Consider the following 13,082-nt stretch of genomic DNA (forward strand, 5'->3'; position numbering starts at 1 on the left):
TTATCTGGTCCTCTGGACTCTCCTAAACCACACACCCTACTGGTCCTAGTTCATCCCCACCGTGAATGTTGTTGTTTTAAAAAAACTGTCTTTGAACCCTGATAATGCCTCTTGCTCTCCTGGAGAAGTGTGGGTGTTGAAACTAGTCTTCTGTATAAGGGTAAAACCTACCCTTCCGTCATGGTTTCTTTAGTTGAGATCCCTGCATTGCAGTGGGTTGGACTAGATGGTCGCCGGGGTCCCTTCCAGGCCTTCAAGTCTGTAATTCTGTGACCCCTGGCATGCAGCTCCCAGAAGGTTGTCCAGAAGAGAATGCAGCCCTCAGGCTGAAAAAGGCTCCCTGCTATTAAGGACTTAGGCCCCAAATATCTGAAAGATGGCCTCCTTCCCTACAGACTCTCTTGGGTGTTAAGATCAGCAAAGCCCAACCCCCACCCAAACTGCCTTAGTAGTTCCTCTGCCCCGAGAAATTTGGGCAGGAGAGGGCATTCTCTGTGGCAGACCCTAAGCTGGCACCTTGATTGTATAGCTTTCATCATGTGTCAAAGATACATCTTTGTACCCTTGATTTAGGACTGACCCTAATAAATCTAATATGGTCGAGTAATAAATTGAAGGAAGGAAGGATGGATGGATTTGGTCTTTCCCCCCAATGACACTGGTTTTTGCCCTTGCTGAAATTGTGGAATCCCAAGTCCATGTTTGGGGAAAATGACAAGTGCCCAAATTGCCTCTAAAGCAGGGCTATTCGTTGCCTGCCTGTCAAAAATTCAAGCACTAGCACTTGGAAAAATAGATGAAAAAATAGATCTGCTCTGCATTAAAGAGGAACATACCGTATTTTTCTGTGTGTAAGACAATGATTTTTGCTTCTAAAAAATTAGTCAAAAATTGGGGGTCATCTTAAACATGGGAAAATACGATATTTCTCCATATACCTTGGGAACTAGAGTAATGTAATCGCTGGGAACTGGAGACTTATCTGATTAAAAATCGCTCCTCTGCAATGAATGTGCTAGATTGCCTTAGTGAGTCTCACTCACTGGCTCCCTTTCCTCCCCGCACCCCCAGTCCATCTGCAGTAGAATGATAATACTGGCCTGCCTTAACGGAGTTATTGTAAGAATATTGCAAAATAATCCCTAGGCAGCATATGGTCACACAGCGTGAGTGCATAATAAAGTGTAATGACAAACGGTAAAAACAGCAGATGAAAAGCAGAGGGTAAAAATGAAGGGCATAAGGTTTTGAAACCCAATGGTAGGTAAGGCTCCAATAGAGTTCAGAAGTTCTCCTGAGCATGTGAGAGCAAGACAGACTTTGCCGGGTGTCTAAGCATTGAGGGCACCAGGCCAATGTGGCTAGGGAGCGAGTTCCAGAGTTTGGGAGCCACCACTGGGAAGGCCCTTCTCCCAAGGGGTTGGGGCCTTTCTTTAACTGGCGAGCTGCCATTCTCGCCCATGTCCTTGGGTGTAGTTTTGCGTCCAGCCTACCTAGACAGGGAGAGGCAGCAGCACTTTGGTGCTCGGTTATTCTCCCCCGCGGGGACATTGTGCGTACAGTCAGGGTTGATGGCTGCATTTCCGCTACTTACCTTAGAGTCCATTCAATGGAAGAGCGAGAAGATCAGAAGGACAGGCTGGAATTTGTCCGCAACCAGCTCAACCTTTTGACAGACGACATCAAGAAGAAAATCAAAGGAGTCACGGAGGAGGTAGCGAACAAGGTAAGTTGCGGTAACCAGCCCGGAGCATGCCGATCATGGCTGTTCACAGACCTTTGGGGGGCTTTTACGGGCTTCTGGTGCTGGGACAATGGCTAGCGAAGACAGTAAAGGCCCAGCAACTTCAAAGATATTGAAAGGGGTTGTTAAGAACATCAGCTGGGAGGTGGAATTCACTGAGTAGCCTTAGCCAGGCCTTTCCCGATCTCTCCGGCTGAGTCTCTCCTTCCATCTGTGATAAGGAAACTATTACTGGCCTGCCTTGCAGAGTTGTAAGGTAGGTGGGAGGCCATAGCTAAGGGGGTTGGTTTGCATGCGGAAGCGCCTAGGATCCCTTTCTGACATCCTCTGTTCAGTCTGGCACAGCGCGGCTGGGAACGGATCCTGATTGTGAAGCTAGAGAGCAGCAACTTGCGGGAGAACATGATAAATAGCCTGAAGTCCACTTGCTCCTGGGCTAGTTGATGGATCAGTGGCCTAACATGGAATAAGGAAGCTTCATATCTTCAGGGCCATTGAGATAACAAGGGCACATGATGGGCTTTGAATGCTTGCAGTGTTAGTTTTAATCCCAAGGTTGTACTGGAAGTTAAAGCTGCCCTGAGCATCAATTTGCAAAGAATTTAGAATAACCACCCCGCTTGCATTTCGTAAAAAGGCTCCTCATGCTGTTCTTGTCCTTTGTGCGTCCCGTCTTTTCCAGGTATCTTCAGCCATGACTGATGAAATTTGTCGGCTTTCTGTTTTGGTAGATGAGTTTTCCTCCGATTTCCACCCATCCCCACAAGTTTTGAAGCTATACAAGAGTGTAAGTTCTGCCCTAGGCGGAAATGGTTTAGAATTTGCCCAGTTTTTGCTTTGTTGGGGTTCTGCGATGGGTCTTTTTGTGCTTACATGACCAACACGTAGAACATCTCAAATACATCAGTTTCTCTGAGTTTAATGTGAAGTGTTTACATCTGATCAAAAAATGGCAGAGGGAGGGATGAATTAGAAGGACTCTCCTTCCCGGGGCATTTTTCTAGCAGGAACTCAGTTCTGGCACCTCTCAAATGGGCGCCATTGCCATTATTCAAGAACAATGGAGGCATTCGTGGTGAGCTCCGACACCTCTTTTTCTAGCAAAATAGCACTGCTCCTGACCTCTCCCAAGGATCAAAAGATCACACACTTAAAAAAAATAACTTATTTGGCAAAAGGTTGCCACCGCCCCTCAGGATCTTGGTGAAGCTAATGTGTTTGAGAAACTCTGTGACTGAAGAGAAAGTCATGCCAACTGTAATTAGAAAGTTCTCTTTTTGGGGTGGGTGGAATAAAATTAAAATATTCCTTCCATTTCCCCTACATCTCTGTATATGTGTTTACTCCTTGGAAAGTGTTGAATTTCAGAGAGAGAGAGTGTGTTTGAAATTCAATTGCCTTAACTTGCATGGTGCTAGTGAAATCAGTTAGAGGGCAATAGCGTTTGTTACCCGCAAAAAATCGAGTCTATGTGTTTTGCAGCCAGTCCAAACGTTCTTAAAATATGGGGATGCAACTCATTACATCAGGATAGCGCTTGCAATGTGACACAGTGGCATATTTTTAATAGCACGTGTGTGTGTGTGTTTTAAAGCATTGTTAGGGAAACTGTAGATAGTTTAATGACAAGCTCCTAGCAAGTTGCCCATTAAATTGTGAAGAGTGTTAACATTCCAACCATTGGGCAGTGTGCTATGTAGAGACTCGAAGTCTCAAGTATGCAAAGAGGGGAGAGGGCAGAGGCCTCTGATTGGTCTGCTGGTTGCTCCTAAGTCTGTACTGGGGGATCCTTTGACTGAAATGTCCTGGAAGGCAGGTGGGGCCTTTGGGAGGGTGTCCCCAAGGTGGCAGGTGCCCCCCGCAGCTTTCTGATTTCTCTCTCCTGCCCATGCAGATGAAGCAGCTCAGGAGCTGAGCAGTTTCTTCACAGGCAGCTAGGATACTAAAAGTTAACTGTGTTGCACAGCTGTTCATGTTTTGAGAGGCGTTTGCAAAGGTGGTGGCTCAGAAGTAGCAGTAGGAATGCCCTCAAGCACATCATTTGCTTGCCCTCTGCTGCCTCATTGTGGCTTTTCAGACCCTACAGCTTGGCCAGGTCACCTGCTGACTCTTTGCTTTCTCTGTGACATGTCAGGAGCTCAACAAGCACCTAGAAGAGGGCTTGGGAAGGAACTTGGCTGACCGTTGCTCCAGCGAAGTCAACAAGTCTATGTGTCAGTCGCAGCAGGAAATGATCGGTAAGATTTCTTATTCACCTCCCTCCCCCAAGAAACTCTTGTATATCTATTTGAACAGAGATTTACGGACTAGTCTTTCATATCCAAAGTTTGTGCACCAGCAGGGTTGCCCCATTAGTTTATCCTTCCTTCCTTTTTTCCTTCCTTCCTTCCTTCCTTCCTTCCTTCCTTCCTTCCTTCCTTCCTTCCTTCCTTTTGCCAGTCTCCTTCCTTTTGCCAGTCCCCTTCCTCATAAGCAGCTATTTATCTTTGTCACTTGGGTGTCAGCTGTATGGGGGCTCATGAGATAGTGCAGTGTAATGGTTAGAGTACTGGACTCTGACCTGGGTGAGCAGGGTTCGAATCCTCAGTCAGCCATGAAGCTCACTGGGTGACCTTGGACCAGTCACCATCTCTCAGCCTACCTCACAGGGTTGTTTTGAGGATGAAATGGGGGGAAGAGAACCATGTACACTACCTTGAGATCCTTGGAAGATAAAAGGTGGCCTATAAATGGAACAGATAGATAGGAGTTGTAGTCAAAAGCAACTGGAGGGCACCAGGTGGGGGCAGTCTGCTTTGAGCTCTGCTTTCACCCCTCTCCTTTCTTTCCCAGAAAGCCTGCAGGCCCTGCTGCCTTCTGACGTCCAGAGCAAGCTCCACTTGCTGATTCCGTGCAGGAAGTTTGACCTCAGCTACGACCTGAATTGCAACAGCCTGTGCTCCGACTTCCAAGAGGACATCACTTTCCGGTTCTCGCTGGGCTGGACAGCCCTCGTCAGCCGGTACCTGGGCCCCAAAAACGCTCACCGGGTGTTGCTCGGCGTGGCGGAGCCGGTTCTTGCAGTGAGTGCTTCGCAAGGTTTTTCTAGGGGGCTTCAGCTTGTGCAGAAGAATCCCAATCCACCGGGTGCAAGTAGCATCTCCAGTGTGGCTATGGAAGCCTATGGCTTCTGTCTCTGTTCTCTTAATTAGCAGGGCAGCTGCCTGCCTGTGTGTGTTCAAAACGGCATCAAACAGCAACAGTGGGACCTTTTCCTGCTCCTAAGGGCCAATGTGCAACTCCCTTACAGGCCTTTAGAGCAGAGTTATACCATTTGACAGGTGATTCCTGCCAGACCTTTGGGGAAGGGCCCAGCTCAGTGATAGATCATATGCTCTGAATGCAGAAGGTCCCATGCTCAATCCCTGGCATTTTTCAGGCATAGTTGGGATTGTCACCTGGTCTGAAACCCTGGAGAGCTGTTGCCGTTTCAGTGGAGAAAATGCTGATCTCGATGGATCAATGGTCTGACTCGGAATGAGAGGAGGTTAAGGGGTGATATGATAGCCATGTTCAAATATATAAAAGGATGTCACATAGAGGAGGGAGAAAGGTTGTTTTCTGCTGCTCCAGAGAAGCGGACACGGAGCAATGGATCCAAACTGCAAGAAGGAAGATACCACCTAAACATTAGGAAGAACTTCCTGACAGTAAGAGCTGTTCGACAGTGGAATTTGCTGCCAAGGAGTGTGGTGGAGTCTCCTTCTTTGGAGGTCTTTAAGCAGAGGCTTGACAACCATATGTCAGGAGTGCTCTGATGGTGTTTCCTGCTTGGCAGGGGGTTGGACTCGATGGCCCTTGTGGTCTCTTCCAACTCTATGATTCTATGAGCCAGCTTCCTCTGTTCTTATATTCCAGGGCAGGTTTGGGCCTCCTCCCCTAGCCTAGCCCCTGTGTGCGAAGTTATGATCCGTGCAAGTCAAATGGGCCTGTTTTTCCAAGAGGGCAGGAAAAACAGGGAACATGGTTCTCGACACGGAATCCAACTTTGTTCTGAGTCTCTCTATTGCATCTCAGTTTGCAAAGCAAGCTTGTAGTCCCCGTGACAGCGAAGGTGTTCTTGAAGTTGGGTGGGAAGCACTTGCTGCAACCTCTGCATTGAGTGGGTTGCCAGATAAACTGGGGCTTCAGTACACTGCAGTGCCCCTAGTTCTGCCCCATAACCTGCAGAATTTCTGAGGCCTCGGCTTGCACTCCTTCTGGAAATAGCGCAAGATTTATTTATCATAAGTTAAAACTGGCTTTTGAGATACATTGGTACTTGCCCAGTGCCATTGGGATCGGCTGTGTCCAGTTATGTAAGCATCAGAGCGAAGTGTACAAAATAAGGTTGCAGAATTCTGCTTTCTTGGTGCAGAATTTGGACTGCCTGGCTGCAGAATATGCTTGCCCTTTGCTGAAGCTACGTATTTGAAACCCCTTTTGAAGGCTGATGCTCCACCATTAAATAGTTTCATCCAACCCACCATAGCTCACAAACACACTAATTGTGAGCTGTTTATTTAAAGCCAATTGCTCCCCGTTCTGGTCTCCTGGGAAGATGGATCTCAGTTTGTGCTCTTCGCCCCTAGATCCCTCGTTCTCTTGCCTCCACCCCTTGTGCTCCCGCTGCTCCTGCTCTGACCCCAGAGAATGCATCGCAGGAGGAGCTAATGGTCTCATTGGTTACCAACTTGGCGTCGCTGACCTCCCGGACCTCCATGACCCTCATCATTGTCGGAGGACTTGTGAGTACCCTGTGCAACTCTGACGTAGTGAGGAATCCCGGGAAAGGATCAGACCTAGGGATGGGCAGCATGTGGCAATGGATTAATTGCCTGTCTAAGGCACCCTTTGTGCCATGGGGGGCTGTTAACCAGGGGAGCAGTGCTAAGGTGTGCAGCACCGCACAGTGGCCCAGCTCACATGCTGCACTGAACTATTGTTTAAAGCCAAATCTGTCTCTCCAGCTGTTTTTGAGCTACAGCTCCCATCATCCCTAGCTAGCAGGACCAGTGAGTAGGGATGATGGGGAATTGCAGTCTAAAAACAGCTTGGGAAACCCAAGTTTGGGAAACCCTGGTTTAAAGCAAACTATGGTTTCACCTTGCCAACAAAGGTCCGTATAGTTAAAGACATGGTTTCCCCAGTAGTGATGTATGGAAGTGAGAGCTGGACCATCAAGAAGGCTGATCGCCGAAGAATTGATGCTTTTGAATTATGGTGCTGGAGGAGACTCTTGAGAGTCCCATGGACTGCAAGAAGATCAAACCTCTCCATTCTTAAGGAAATCAGCCCTGAGTGGTCACTGGAAGGTCAAATTGTGAAGTTGAGGCTCCAGTATTTTGGTCACCTCATTAGAAGAGAAGACTCCCTGGAAAAGACCCTGATGTTGGGAAGGATGGAGGACACAAGGAGAAGGGGATGACAGAGGATGAGATAGTTGGACAGTGTTCTCGAAGATACAAACATAAGTTTGACCAAATTGTGGGAGGCAGTGAAAGACAGGAGGGCCTGGCGTGCTCTGGTCCATGGGGTCACGAAGAGTCGGACACGACTAAATGACTAAACAACAACATGGTTTAGATCCTTGGGTTTATTTTGGGTGGAATTCTGTGTTGGGCTCTTACAAACGTACCATCTCCACAAGCATCATAGCTTGCCAGGTGGAACGATCCTCACTCTCTGTGCCGTTCAGCGGGTTCTCCCTACAGCCCACAAGCCAATTTTGGAGGGCACATCAGGGGGGAAGGTGGGGAAACCCCATTGCACAAGTGAAAGTCCTTGTGCAGGGCTTTTGATGATGGGTCTTATAGGTGACTCCTACCCTTTGTTTTTAACTGGTGCACATGTCTTCCTGGGCTCCTGTGAGTAGCAAGGGCAGGATATAAATGTTATGGATAAATTTATAATACAGTGGTGCCCCGCAAGACGAATGCCTCGCAAAACGAAAAACGCACAAGACGAAAGGGTTTTTCGGTTTTTGCGTCGCTTCGCAAGACGAATTTCCCTATGGGCTTGCTTCGCAAGACGAAAACGTCTTGCAAGTTTGTTCGCTTTTTTCCTAAAGCCACTTGAAGAGGCGCAGTTGCGACGGACCTGCTTCGCAAGACGAAAAGACTCGCGGAACGAATTATTTTCGTCTTGCAAGGCACCACTGTACTGTGAATGAAAAGTCTCTTCTGCTGCCATGCCACAGACAAAGCAAGGGCAGAGTCTAGTTTTTCCTGTCTGTAGCTTCCAAACAGTCTTCAGGGGCAGCCTGCTTGTAGTGCACACTGAAGTAGGCTAGCCTGGATGCATTAAATCAGTGTTTCTCAAATGTGGGTCTCCAGCCGCTGTTGGACTACAACTCCCATCATCCCTAGCTAGCAGGACCAGCCGTCAGGAATGATGGGAGTTGTAGCCCAACAGCAGCTGGGTATCCACATTTGAGGAGACACTGCATTATTAGACAGATCCTGCTCAAATTCTGACGCTGGTGTTCCTCTTCCAGGTTTGGAGAACGGTTGGCTGGAAGGTCATCTCCCTCTCCCTGAGTTTGTATGGGCTGCTGTATCTCTACGAGAGGCTCACTTGGACGACCAAAGCCAAAGAGCGAGCCTTCAAGCAGCAGTTTGTCAACTACGCCACGGAGAAGCTTCAGATGATCGTCAGCTTCACCAGCGCAAACTGCAGCCATCAGGTGCAACAGTACGTCTTGCCTGTTTCCGTAACTTGGGCTTCTGATCCAGAGGAGCAAAGTTGTAGGGCTGTCTCAGCCGTTTCCTCAAAGGGGATCTCTGCAAGGCAACTGGAAGGGGTGGCTGGGGGTTGCAATGCAAAGGGAAGTTTTTAACGTCTGATGTTTTATTGTATTTTAAATATTTTGTTGGAAGCCGCCCAGAGTGGCTGGGGAAACCCAGCCAGATGAGCGGGGTATTATTATTATTACCCACCTGCCCTATCCTGAAAGTTCCAGGATGAAGCTACTTCCTTCTCTGTGGCTCATCCCAATTCATTTCTCATCCTCTCCACAGTTATCCCTTGGTAAAGAGACCTTTCAACGTGTGATTAAATTGGTCCAGTGGTACCAGCTTTTCAAAATCTGATAGTAATTTACACCTCCAGGACCCCCTGCCCACTTCCCACCTTGCCCCTTAGTGTCCCTCTAGGTAATTCCACCTCCAGAACCCCAGGGGGCAGTACTCACTTTGGGAACTACTGGTTGAAAGTGGCACATTGGCAGGACCAAAATGGGAGCCACATTTCAGGGTTTCCTGTTCTTCTGTATAACATACCGTATTTTTCGCCATATAGGACGCACCGTCCTATAAGGCGCACCTAGTTTTTTTGGGGGGGAATAAAGGGGGGGAAATTATTTCCCCCCCCCAGGCGCGGGGCTGGGGCGGGGGAGGCCCGAGCTTCCCCCGACCCCAGCCCCCAAACAGGCAGCTCTCTGCAAGCCGTGGGAGCCGAGCGCTGGCTCCCGCTGCTTGCGGAGAGGTCCGCAAAGCCTGGACGCGCTGAGCTCAGCGTGCGCAGGCTTCGGCATCCAGGCAACTCTCCGCAAGCAGCGGGAGCGCTCCCGCTGCTTGCGGAGAGGTCCGCAAAGCCTGCATTCGCCCCATAGGACGCACACACATTTCCCCTTCATTTTTGGAGGGGGGAAAGTGCGTCCTATAGGCGAAAAATACGGTATGTCATAAAAAAAGAGGTAGGGTCTCCTCTTGGGCGCTTGGTCATCCATGCATATGGCAGGAAATTGGGGCGGGGATGGGGACATCTCATTGCCGTTTCCCCCCCAGAGCCTCCAGGGTTGAACAAGTCGGCGGACCTGGGCTTTCCGGGTTTCTCTTTCAGGGAAATGGCCATGACTTTTGCTCGCCTGTGCCAGCAAGTTGACATCACGGAGAGGAACCTGGAAGAAGAGATTGCAAGGTTGTCCAAAGAGATTGCTCAGCTGGAGAAAATCCAGAACCACTCAAAGCATCTACGGTAAATGGCCACGGGGGGGGGGGGGGGACTGCTTCTGCCCTGAGATGAAATGACTGCTTCACTTTGGCCTTAAGGGGCGTCATAATCTTATGGCTGTGTCTTGAAGCAATATTGGCGATAGGTCTAGAGCAGGCACGTACAACTCTATAGAGACTGTGATCTACTCCCAGTATTATAAAACTGGGAATGATCTACCCCATGGGTAGGCAAACTAAAGCCCGGTGTCCGGATCCAGCCCAATCGTCTGCTAAATCCAGCCCATGGACGGTCCAGGAATCAGTGTGTTTTTACATGAATGGAATGTGTCCTTTTATTTAAAATGTATCTCTGGGTTACTTGTGGGGCATAGGAATTCATTCATTCCCCCCCCCCCAAAAAAAAATAGTCCGGTCCACCACAAGGTCTGAGTGACAGTGGACCAGCCCCCTGCTGAAAAAGTTTGCTGATCCCTGATCTACCCATTGCACATAGTTGTTGAGCTTTTTTGGGGGGGGGTACCAGGAGGGTCTTTTTTACTTTTTGAAAAACTCGTGAGTAAAGCTTAGTTGAAAACCACCCTAGTTGTTCAGTGAAGGGTTGCACATTTGATTCCCATATTCTTGCATTGCAGAGGGTTGGACTAGATCCTTAGGGTCTCTTCCAACTCTATGATACTATTCTATTTGAATCAGGCCAGTGGCTCATCTAGTCCAGCAACTGTGGACTCATCTACACAGCTGCAAATAAAACATTTTAAACGTGAAGTGCAATATACAAATTTGACACTAGATGGTGACAGTGAGCTAAGCTAAATTCAATGTATTTTTCAAAATGTTTTCTTTTTTAAAAAAAGCTTTTTCACAGCATTTTTTAAATGTGTGTGTATATTCCACCCTATACTCACAGTGGCCAAATAGATGCATATGGGAAGCACGAATTTGGGCGTACGGTTTTTGATTTTAAGTTTTTACATTGTGCTGCGTGTGCGGTATGTGTTAACTTTAGTAAGCTACTGTGAATACTCTTTCAGTGGAACGGAGTAAATATCCTCAGAAATGGTTTTTGAAAAGTAATGTGCTGCCACACATATTTCCCCTCCTTTTTTTCGTAGGAAAAAAGCCGTCCGCCTTGAAGATGAGTTTGACTGTTTTACAAAGGATTTTCTCCATAAAAAGAAATGAAGAGAAGGCCTTGTGCTTTTTGGCTGCTCCAGGTGGAATTTACAAGATGACACTATTTCCCATCCCTGCAAAGTCACATGAATTTTTCAAGCCCCCTTTATTCTACTTTCCCAGTTGCTGCCTGGCTCTTTTGACGCTTAGAAAATGAACTCTGCCTGAGAGCTAGAGGAGCGAAGCAGTATTACCACTGATTGAATCGTTTTGCATCTTTTCTTAGAAAGAGAAATAATTTATATTTACTGGTGCGTACAGAAAATTATTTGGCAGTGTAAAAATAATAAAACTAGCAGACCTATCTAGTATTTTGTATTAGTGTTTGCCTAAAGGACAGCCCCCCTCTTTCTGGCATCCAGGAAGGGAATAGAGCAAATTCACCCCATATCCTGTGTCAAAGTCTTCTATTAGCTGGAATTCTCTGTGGGAATGTGTGCTGCTGGCTTTTTCCAGGACTCTTGTTACAGAGCTGAAGTATTGTGGTGACAGATTTCCAAAGGGATTTACGAAGTTTGAGTGCAGACAATCACTATGGCTGAACATTAGGCATAACTCTGGATTTCCCATTCTGTTGAAAGGGACTAAGACTGTCAAATTTTATTTGTCATGCTCTTAAAGCTTTAATGCCCTGCTAATTAGACCTTCTCAGTCAAGATTAGCTAGCAACCTTGTTTGTAGAGAAGAACATGGCTTAGCTCAGAGAACTGTTCTGGAGAAACACCCTTTTCAGCGATGGCATACGTCCTTTTGACCCAATGGTAGTTCTTGAAAACCAAAGTGATGCTATGCGTATGAAGCTAGAAGAAGGGTGTCTAGTTTTGAGGTGTCTGGAAGTCCAAAATTCATTTTATTTGCCTGGCCCAGGCCAAGCATTTAATTTCAGGCTGCATGCCCAAAATTAACGCTCTTTTAAGACTCTGAAAAGCATCAAGACTATTCTGTTAAGGGGGCAACTGTATAAGCAGAGTGCTCTTTATTGCACACGGGTTCTTTTGCTGATGGTGGTTCAGTTAGGACCTCAATGATGGTCTGCATCAGGACCTACAACCTGATGTTGCCTCCAGCTCAGGATTCCTCAATCTCGGCCCTCCAGATGTTTTTGGCCTACAACTCCCATGATTCCTAGCTAACAGAACCAGTGGTCAGGGATTATGGGAATTGTAATCCCAAAATATCTGGAGTCCGAGTTTCGCTATGCCTGCTCCAGCTGCTTCAATCTACCATGGTTGCACTGAGTGATGTGAGTTGCTTACCCAAAGCATCTAGAGAGGGGGGCACCAGGTTAGGGATGTCTCATCTGCATAATCAAGGGGCTCTCCTGCTTTTTGATACCCGTCTTCCCATGACAATTTTCGGTCAGTGCATTTTACAAAAAAGAAATGCAGAAGTTTCAGTTGCTCCTACAAGTGATCTTTGAGTAATGCGTTTGAAACTGATGAATTGATTAATTATTATGAGTGAAGCTGGCACGGAAGTTTTTTCTTTCTTTTAGGTACACTTACACAATATGCATGTTTTTTTAAAACCAAAATGAGAACTTAGTTGTAAAAGAGCCCGTGTTTTTGTAGTGTTGCTTGAACACGAAAATCCACTGCTCAGGAAGGGCTAATAAAACTGCTGGGTTGGTAGAGACTTTTGTTTAGCAAAAAAAAATTGAGGTTCACTCTTGTATTTTTACTCTGGTGCACTAAAATGTCTGATGCGATTCTCCTGCTTGAAGTGGGTGGTGGGTGGGTGTGTTTCATTGTGAATGCAGCCAGTAGGATTTTTAACATTTGATGAATGTGAAACTAAAATTACACCATGAACTGTACAGATTGCAGCTATTTAAAGTCTACGATTCTCTAAAAACAACAGATAGACTTTCACACATCTTTTGTTATGGCACATTTTTGTAGGTATTTATATTGGCAAAGGAACACAACGAATTTGAAAGCTACTCATTCAGTAGTCATTTATGAGCTGCTTTCTTCATTCACCGTTGTCATACATGTCGTTCCATGTTTCTTTGCTGGCTGTATGTATGAAGATATGACACGTTGGGAGAATTCTGCTCTCTAAACTGCGAAGGCTTGAAGGGGAAACTAAAAACCTCACTGCAATTGGTATTTTCCTCCCAAGATTATCACTTTATTGTTGGAAGTCCTAACTAAATAAACTTCTAGACTACTTTGGTAGTGAAGTGTCCT

General features: G+C 46.9%; 1 protein-coding gene across 1 annotated transcript in view; it reads left to right on the plus strand.

Annotated features, from left to right (window-relative positions):
- MFN1 (mitofusin 1) overlaps nucleotides 1-13,070 on the plus strand; it is a 35,866-nt gene extending 22,796 nt beyond the window's left edge. Inside the window, exons 11-18 of the mRNA XM_083739417.1 lie at nucleotides 1,600-1,726; nucleotides 2,427-2,531; nucleotides 3,879-3,981; nucleotides 4,577-4,806; nucleotides 6,355-6,510; nucleotides 8,259-8,455; nucleotides 9,605-9,739; nucleotides 10,830-13,070. Coding sequence (XP_083595543.1) covers nucleotides 1,600-1,726; nucleotides 2,427-2,531; nucleotides 3,879-3,981; nucleotides 4,577-4,806; nucleotides 6,355-6,510; nucleotides 8,259-8,455; nucleotides 9,605-9,739; nucleotides 10,830-10,899 — 1,123 coding nt within the window. The 3' untranslated portion in view covers nucleotides 10,900-13,070. The remainder of the gene's footprint in view (nucleotides 1-1,599; nucleotides 1,727-2,426; nucleotides 2,532-3,878; nucleotides 3,982-4,576; nucleotides 4,807-6,354; nucleotides 6,511-8,258; nucleotides 8,456-9,604; nucleotides 9,740-10,829) is intronic.
- Nucleotides 13,071-13,082: the final 12 nt, after the last annotated feature.

This window comes from Podarcis gaigeae (assembly GCF_964106915.1).
Source record: "Podarcis gaigeae genome assembly, chromosome: 5".
Classification (NCBI taxonomy): Eukaryota; Metazoa; Chordata; class Lepidosauria; order Squamata; family Lacertidae; genus Podarcis; species Podarcis gaigeae.